The 9,014-nt window shown below is 49.4% G+C and overlaps 1 protein-coding gene across 1 annotated transcript in view; it reads right to left on the bottom strand.

The window, feature by feature from the left end:
* The window catches only part of LOC121443902 (solute carrier family 28 member 3-like), a 53,214-nt gene extending 50,999 nt beyond the window's left edge, over positions 1 to 2,215 (bottom strand). Inside the window, exon 1 of the mRNA XM_041645658.1 lies at positions 2,061 to 2,215. Coding sequence (XP_041501592.1) covers positions 2,061 to 2,171 — 111 coding nt within the window. The 5' untranslated portion in view covers positions 2,172 to 2,215. The remainder of the gene's footprint in view (positions 1 to 2,060) is intronic.
* Positions 2,216 to 9,014: the final 6,799 nt, after the last annotated feature.

A 9,014-nucleotide genomic window follows, 5' to 3' on the forward strand; every position in this document is an offset into this window, starting at 1 on the left:
ATGGAGATTTCCTCTTGAGCACTTTAGCTCATAGAGACCTCATCATCCGGTGTCACTGGCCTCCTCAATGTCCTGTGCTCCTGCCCACCTCCCCTGCCCTCATCATCCAGTGTCGCCAGCCTCCTCAATGTCCTGAGCTCCTGCCCACCTCCCCTGCCCTCATCATCCGGTGTCACCAGCCTCCTCAATGTCCTGTGCTCCTGCCCACCTCCATGGCAGACTTGCAATCCTCATACGCCCCAGACAGCTCTTTGCCTCTGACGCTCCACTGACCCCCTTCCTGCTCCTCAGATGGCCCCACCTGAAGTCCTCACGTCCTCTACCGTGCCCTCGTGGCTCTCAGGAGGTTCAGCTCCAACTTTGCCCTCATTTTCACGTCGTTCTCTTCTGTTGCATCTTTCTGGAGGTACTGCCCAGCTCTGCTTCTTGAGGGCAAAAGCTATGGCCGTCTGCTTGAGCTAGCCTTCCTTCTTAGTGCTGGCCATATTTGGGGGGCGGGGAGCTAATGGTTTTGCCTAGTAAATACAGGTGTACAAAAAGCCCCCAAACCCTGGTAAAACAAACTTGGGAAGGAGTAATTTGAATTCTGTTTGCCAGGGATGGTGTCTGTGCTGTGAGAGAACAGGAAGGATTAAAAAAAAAATGGAGCCCCCAGTGCACATTCTGTCTCCAGCTGCTGGTGACACAGATCTTCTGCAGAGCCCTTCTGCTTAAATCACTGCTACGTTCACTCTGACTGTATCCTGCACCAACCTTGTTTTCTTCTGAATGGCAGCTCCCATGTTTAAAGCCCCTTCCCTTTGTGCTTATGCCAGTGACGCCTATGAATGTGTCCTACTGAGGGTTCTGAGGGAAGAGCAGACAGTCTCTACATGTGGCCCACGGATTTCCCTCCCACACACACTCAGGGATGAGACCCGAGCCAGTCCACCAGCGGAGAAGTCCGCATAAAGAAACACCAAAACACAACGCTTATCTTCCATTAACTGGCCATCTAGTTCTTGTCGCTGCAATGATCTACCGTCCCTAAAGCCCTGCCCCTAGTCTTTTCTGGTCGCTTCTACGGTACACAGCCACGGGATAAAACGGTACACGGCCCCGGAGTTCGCACACCACTCCTGTAGACGCTTCACCTCTTTTCTTCTGGGACACCGTGCATGTCAAAATTAAAATACTAATACAAGCTATATTCTTTCCCCTCTTCGAACCAACCTGTCTTTTATCAGTTTAATTTGCAGGCCTCCTCCTACCTATAAACCATGGGATGGGCGGCATCGTGACTGTTGACAATCAGATCAGGGCTTCCGGAACTTACAGGAACTTGGCGGAGGAAGAGAGCAGGCTCACGCCAACAAGCACGCTTGCTTCCCCCATATTGTGCTAGCTCCAAAAGTGTATTCTGCTCGTGAGGTGACCGTGGAGCCCAAGGATTACTGAGTCCTGCTCAGGTAGGCTTCCTGTCTTTCAAAGCTCTCGGTGCCCAGTGCCAAATAAGGAGGACTCAAGCCCAGGTTCCCAGGAGGCAGAGCATTGAAGCAAGCTCAGGGACTGGCCTCACTCCCTGGCCACCTGTGGCACCCAGCCCCGAGACTAGGAGTATTAATCACTCAGTTCTTGGCTGAGGACACAGATTTGCGTAAGTAGGCTGTTCTGGGCAGGCTCCTGGGCTACATTCCACCCGGGCTCAGGACCCATTCACGTTTCTGCTACCTCCCCTGAGGTCTGAGGCCCCTGCTCTTCCCCTGTCCAGATCTTGGGAGGAGGATCCTAAGGGTAAATCCCGAAGCTTGGTGAGTCCAGGGGCAAAAATGGAGGAGGGTGGCCCTTGTTTCCCCAGTGACGAGAGCAGTCCAGATCAGCAGGAGACCTTGAGAGAGAGACACTTCAGGTTTACCAACCTAGAGGAGTCCAAGTCGGGGGTGGGGGAAATAAAGGGCTTAAAGCGTACCCATTACAGAATTAACATTCTCGCTGTGGCTCAGGGAGTCCACAGCTCCTGTTACTGAACTTGCCAGACATGAAGACAGCAGGTTCCCTGGTCCCCCTTCAGCCCTGCTCACCTGGAAGGCTGCATTGCTGCGTCCTTGGTTGCCCGGGGCTGTTGGCCTCAGCTCCAAGCTCACTTCGGGGCCACTGGGCTCAGCATTCTTTCCCTGTTCTGACCTGGACATCCTCTGCCTGAGAGTGAACACTGCCTCTGCTATGCCACGGGGCCACCTGCTACCGCCTCAGTTTGGAAACCCTTCCAGCAACCTTTTAAATGATTTGAACTGGAACCTGGTTGGGGTGGGGCAGGCGGGGCGGGCAGGAGGGCGGGGTGAAGCCTCTCTTTGAGCACGCCCACCCCCTTCCTCTTTCCAGGGATGCCCAGCATTGACTTTCCATCACAAACGGGAACCTCCGTTTACTCTGTAGCCCTTTGCAAAATCGTCTACTTCCTGTGGATGGCGTTGGGGCCTAGGCAGGTGTTGCTGCATCAATGCCAGGCACTCAGGCACGTGATAGGTACACTATCAAGAAAGACAGTAAAAGGATGAGGAGAATCAGGTGCAGGTCTGGCCTGGAAATTTTTTCACTGCCCCCTGCTTCGGACTGAGGATTTCAAAACCCCAAGAACAGAAATGCAGAGGTGTTGCCACCCGTGTGGAAGGGGACTGACTGTTCCCTCCCTGATAATACCCTTCCTGGTGTTTTAAATGAACCACTCACTGTATAGCTTCTTCCTCTTTCTTTTCCATTTTCCTTTTCTGATTCTTCTCCTCCTCCTCCATTAGTCTTTTTTTTTTTTTTTGTTTTGTTTTGTTTTTTCTTTCAAGACAGGGTTTCTCTATAGCTTTGGAGTCTGTCCAAGCCTGTCCTGGAACTAGATCTTGTAGACCAGGTTGGCCTTGAACTCACAGAGATCACTGGCCTCTGTCCAGTGCTGGGATTAAAGGCGTGCACCACCACCGCCCAGCTTCCTCCATTACTCTTATCGTGTAGTTTCTCGTGAGTGACCACCGGGCACACACCTTTAATCCCAGCACTTGGGAGGCAGAGGCAGGCGGATCTCTGTGAGTGCAAGGCCAGCCTGGTCTACAGAGCGAGTTCCAGCACAGGCACCAAAGCTATAAAGAGAAACCCTGTCTTGAAAAAGCAAAATAAAAATAAAATTTAATACTGGGAGCCGGGTGGTGGTGGCGCATGCCTTTAATCCCAGCACTTGGGAGGCAGAGGCAAGCGGATCTCTGTGAGTTCGAGACCAGCCTGGTCTACAGAGCTAGTTTCAGGACAGGCTCCAAAGCCGCAGAGAAACCCTGTCTCAAAAAACAAAAAACAAAACAAAACAAAAAAAATTTAATACTGGGAGACAGTGTACATAAGAATTGGAGAGAAACTCTTCCTAGAGGCCGTAAATAGATGGAGTTTTATGAATTGTTGCTAAATTGTCCTTTGCATGTTGCTGGTTTTTCTAAGTGGCTTTTATTTTCACTGATAGACCCTAGATAATGCTTAGGGGATCATCCGAACTTATTGTGTGCTTCAGTTCCTGGCTGCCCCTTTCTCAAGTCACCAAACTGCAGTTTAAGAGCTAAATTTAACTTACTGTCCATTTTCAGATGGTCTAAGAGTTAAGGGTGTGTTTTAATCATTGAATAATTGAAAAATAGTTAAAGGGAAGAATATTTCACTATTTTTATTTTAAATCAATTTTTTAGACTTGAACACCAAGTACTGGGCTTTACCCTTGCACCCTTATATGCATGTGTCCTAGGGTGTCCTGGTTGATTGCTGGCGTGGTTTGAATGTAACTAGCCCCCATAATCTCATAGGGAGTGGCACTATTAGGAGGTGTGGCTTTGTTGGAGTGGGTGTGGCCTTGTTGGAGGAAGTATGTCACTGTGGGGTAGGCTTTGAGGTTTCCTATGCTCAGGATACTGCCCCAGTGTCTCAGTAAACTTCCTAATGCCTACAAGGTGTAGGACTCTCACGATGTTCCTGCAGCACCATGTCTGCCTACACGCCGCCTTGATCCCCACCTTGATGAGAATGGACCAAACCTTTGGAACTGTAAGGGAGCCCCCTCGATTAAATATTTTCTTTAATAAGAGTTGCCATGATCATGGTGTCTCTCATAACAATAAAAACCCTAACTAAGACAGTTACCCTCCCCCCAAGGCCTCATTGCGCCATCCACCCTCCAGCTGACTGCTGTCCTTTCTCCAGTTAGCTTTCTCTTGAATTTTCTATTACATATAGGGAAGAATATTTTATGACACATGAAAGTCATATGAGATTCTAATTTTAAGCTGGGTGTGGCAGCATACTCTTGTAGCCTTGGCGTTGGGAGGCAGAGACAGGGTAGCTGCAAGCTTGTGGCCAACATGGTCTGGACAGCGCATTTCAGCTCAGCCAGAGTCGGTAGTAAAACCATCTTAGGAGAAAAAAAGGAGCAGGAAGATGGGAGAGTTGATCAAAGTACTTTAGGCTAAGTCTAAGGACCCCGCTTAGGTCTTGGGGATGTTGGAAGAAGAGAAACAACCCTTGAAAACTGTCTTCTGACCCATCACCCTGGTTCTCAGACTCCTTCCCCCCTCAATAATGGAGTCTTTTTAAAAACTAAAATTGAAGTGTCCAAAATCGTTCGCCTGGAACCCAAGCATGCCCGTTTGCTGCACTGTTTAGGGTTGCTGTATGACAACAGCAGTCAGGTGACTGATGGCTGACATTCTTGCAACTCTCTGTTAAATGCGACAGTCCTGACGTTAGGTTTGTAACACAGTGGTAGGACTTTTGGACAGTGAGCAAAATGCCCTGGGTTCAATCCCCAGTCGGAGCAGTAGGCCATAATACAGTGTGTTCTCTGCTCATTGGCTAAAGACATGATACATGGATATGTCTGAGCCTATCCTCTGGCAATAGAGAGGAGTGTACAGTTTGATTATAAAATACAGCGCACTGGATATAGTGGGGCACACCAGAGAGATGGTAGAGAGGACTGTGAGTTCACGATCAAATGGGGCTGTGTCCCAAGACCTTATCTCACCCCCTGATACACACAGTGATCACCGCTTCTCATTCCCAACCACACCATGAAAACTTGCAACCTGAGGAAGGGGCATATACAACCATGACCCTAGCATGCTTCAAATGGTCCCGTCCAGATGACAGGTTATCTCATATGCAATCTGGAGCCTGTGCAGATTTAACTCAGAACTGATGGGAGCCCATTGTTGAAACCAGTGCTGACTGGGTTTCTGGGGGTATCACCTGAGAGGGGTGCCTTGCTGTGAGCGAGTGTGGCTTGTTTTTCTCACTCTGAAAACAAGCCGTGCAATTGGAAAAAGAGATGGAAGTCTTCCCAGTTTTCTAGGAGTGTTTATTCCTGCTTGGTTAGGAATAGCTGCGTCTCTCAACCCCTTGGACGGTTTTCATCTCAGAGTCCTCCAACCTCATTTTTTTGTTTGTTTGAGTTTTTTGTTTGTTTGTTTTTGAGATTGGGTTTCTTTGTGCAGCTTGGGCTGTCCTGGAACTCTCTCTGTAGACCAGGCTGGCCTCAGAGATCTGCCTGCCTCTGTCTCCCGAGTGCTGGGACTAAAGGCATGCACTGCCATCACCAGGTAGCCCAATCTCATTTTTAAACCTTGAAAGCACCATGTAGTAACCAAACCAGTGGATATTTTTTTAACCAGTGGGCTTTTTAATCAATCGATAACTATGCCCTTTGCCTCACGATGGCTGAGGATCCCTGTGTGTGTCCACCGAAACCAACCTTTGCACTGGAAGCACAAAAACAAACCCAGAGAACACACTCTTCTTCCTGCCCTTGTCACTCTGTGACCAAGTCACTCTTTGTGAAGGCGTTTTCAAAAGAAAAAATAAAGTAAGGCTACTGTGTGTAACATGTGTGCCGTGAAGAGGGGGGGGGGGGGCGTCAGGGCTGCATTGCGGCCATATTTGCCTCTGCTGTTCTCGGGTCTCCTCACCTGGCACACACCATCAGGATGTGCAGGATGAAGAACCTTATTAACAGTAATATCGACGCTGAAGTTAGAATAAAATGCACCGGGTGTGTTGGTACATGCCCGTGACCCACACATTCGGGAAGCCGAAGCAGGAAGATCATGAGTTCTGAGACTAAACTGGGCTTCACAGTGAGATTTTGTCTCAAAAACAGTACTCCCGCATGGTTTATAAAATGCATAACCTCACCCACTTTAAATTTCCAGGTTACCCAGCGGCTGAGGTGTCGTTATTTGGGGATAAAGCTGCTTGGATGTGTAGAGAATGTGCTGGCATGTATGAGGCTGTGCCTTCAGCCTCTAGCCGACAACCAACCAACCAACCAACCAACCAACCAACAAAAAACAACTTTGAGAGAAAAGGAAATACATATTTTAGACTGGACCACCTCCAGGCTTTGCTCAGCAGCAGAGTCAACGCATCTGGGTTTCCCTGCTCACTGCACACGCTGCCACCAGGTCCCAGGAGTGGCAGCAGAGTGCTCGTGCTGGTAGAGCCCTGCCAATGCCTTTGGCACTGGAATGAGGCCTGTCTGTGTGGCTTATTTGGCTGTTTGAGTCTAACTTTTTTAGAATCCCAAAAAGGACAGTTTTGGAGCAAGCAAGGGAAGAAGATGAGGAACATACACTGAGCCGTTAGGCACCCCTCCAAACCAAGAAGACAATGGGAGTCTCTAGAGGGCCAGGCCAACAAGTCACAAAGTCAGAATTTGGGCTCACGTCTCTGACATCTTCATAGGCGCCACAAAGAAGTAGTGTCTAAAGGAAGTAAAAGACGGTCCCAAGTTCCCCCAGCGTAGGAAGCAAACTGTATACTCAGCATGGCAGATGAGCAGTGGTAAATAAAACCCGGAAACAACAGACCTGCCAGGGAGGCTGAGTCTGGCTTACCCACGCACTTTGAAACCCTCACCTGCTTGGTGTTTAGTCAAAGCACAAGGCGCCACTAGCCAGCTCGGTCCCCCAGAAATGAATGCTTGGAGTGTGGGCAACAGAGGCACAGGGGGCAGAAATCACATCTGAGATCCCTGCTCTGCCTGCAGAACTTTGAGAGTTCTAGAAATGGGTGGGCTCTGTGATAAAGAACTTACTCACTGAACAAATGTGAGGGAAGAAGGGACAAGGAACTCTAGGGACTGAGGGGAAGCTCGGTAGTGGGGATCCCTCTTTCCCACCTTCCTAATCTGCCTTTCATGTTTGTGTGTTTGTTTGTTGAGATAGGATCTCCCTATGCAGCACTGACTGGCTTGGTACTTGTTATAGCTCAAAGTAGCCTCAGACTCCTGACAGTCCTCCTGCCTCACGCTCCTGAGTTCTGGGATTACAGGCATACACCACCATGTTCAGTTAGGAGAGTTCTCTCTCTCTCTCTCTCTCTCTCTCTCTCTCTCTCTCTCTCCCCTCTCTCTCTCTCCCCACCCTCTCTTTTTTCTTTTTGAGCCAAGGTCTTAGGTACCTCTGGCTGGCCTTGAAGCCGCAGATTTCAGAGCTCCACTTGCCTCTGCCTCCTGAGTGCTGAGGTCAAAGGTGTGTGCCTTCCTTTCCAGCCCCAGAGAGCTTTCTTCACATGTTCTACATAACTAGCAAACACTGGTCTGCTCTGAGATCATCACCTTCCCCGTGTGTCCCGAGGACTAGGTGTGCGTTTGACATCTTTACCTTCCCATGTGTCCTGCGGACTAGGTGTGCATTTGACGTCTTTATCTTCCCGTGTGTCCTGCGGACTAGGTGTGCGTTTGACGTCTTTACCTTCCCGTGTGTCCTGCAGACTAAGTGTGAGTTTGACATCTTTACCTTCCTGTGTGCCCTGAGGACTAGGTGTGAGTTTCGGAATGAGTGATTAGGGAGCCTAAGTTCACAGCAGCCAGTTCTCCCCAAGAGCCTGAGCTGGAAGAGCTGATGGCCCAAACACATGGGAGCAGTCACCGTCAGGGTCACGGGCAGGCTTTGCACTGAGAGTGAGTAGTACCGGCTTTGACTGGGCATGGGAGACTCCTTGCTGAGCTCACTCCACCAAGAGCAATGGTTTTAATCTGCTTCCCACACAGGCTTTACCTGTGTGTTAAACTGTCTCAGGTGAGGGGACTGCCCACAGCCCTGGCTGCCGTGAGTTGCGCTTGAGGATTATCGTTAACACTTGGCCTCTGAGTCTGGAGACCGGATGAAGTTGCTTCACGGAGAGAATTGGGCACATGGAGTAAATCTCCACACACAAACCTGCGGGTGGTTGCCTTTCAGCTCAGTCCCCGAGGAGGCGTGGGCTTCTTCCCATTCTGGCAGTGTCAGAAGAATGGAAATATTGATCTATTCAAGGCCGACAAAAGCAGGGGAGAACAAACACTGACTTGTCCTGGGTGAAAGCCTTAGCAACAGTCAACTTCTGGGTCAATAAAGACCTTCCAGGAAATCCATTCTGAGAAACGATGTGCTGAGGTAAAGGGCTTTCCTTTCCTTTCAACAGTATCATCGCTTGTGTGTGGTGTTCAGAGAACAGCTGGCTCTGTGAATGGGCAGCAGACACACCTTTACATGGATGCACTTTGGGTAGAAGTCTCTCTGGAAAACAGCCTCTTAGCAATCCAGCCCGTTGCATTCTTCCGGAGCAATAGCGTATCAATTGTGTGTAATTTAAACCTCTGCAACCCAGCCCAAGGTGTGTGTGTGTGTGTGTGTGTGTGCGCGCACGTGCATGTGTGCACTCACATGTATAATGGTAGCAAAAGTGTAGAGGCCAGGCCTTGATGTTAGGCATCTTTCTCAATCCCTCCTCACCTTATTTTTTGAGACAAGATCTTTCTTGGAACCCAGAGTTTGCCACTTTGGCTAGAATGGTAGCCAGCAAGCCCAGGAATCTTCCTGCCCCATCTCCTCAACTTTGGGTTATGTGCTATCATGCCTGGTTTTTTTTATCTTGGTGCTGGGGACCTGAACTCATGCCTGTGTGGCATTTCGCCCACTTAGCTGTCGCTCCAGGCCCCCAAAGTTGTTTCCTTTTTATTGTTGTTATTTTGA

The sequence above is a fragment of the Microtus oregoni genome, unplaced genomic scaffold (assembly GCF_018167655.1).
Source record: "Microtus oregoni isolate MIOR12 unplaced genomic scaffold, Mior012 000114F_ref0000099, whole genome shotgun sequence".
Lineage (NCBI taxonomy): Eukaryota > Metazoa > Chordata > Mammalia > Rodentia > Cricetidae > Microtus > Microtus oregoni.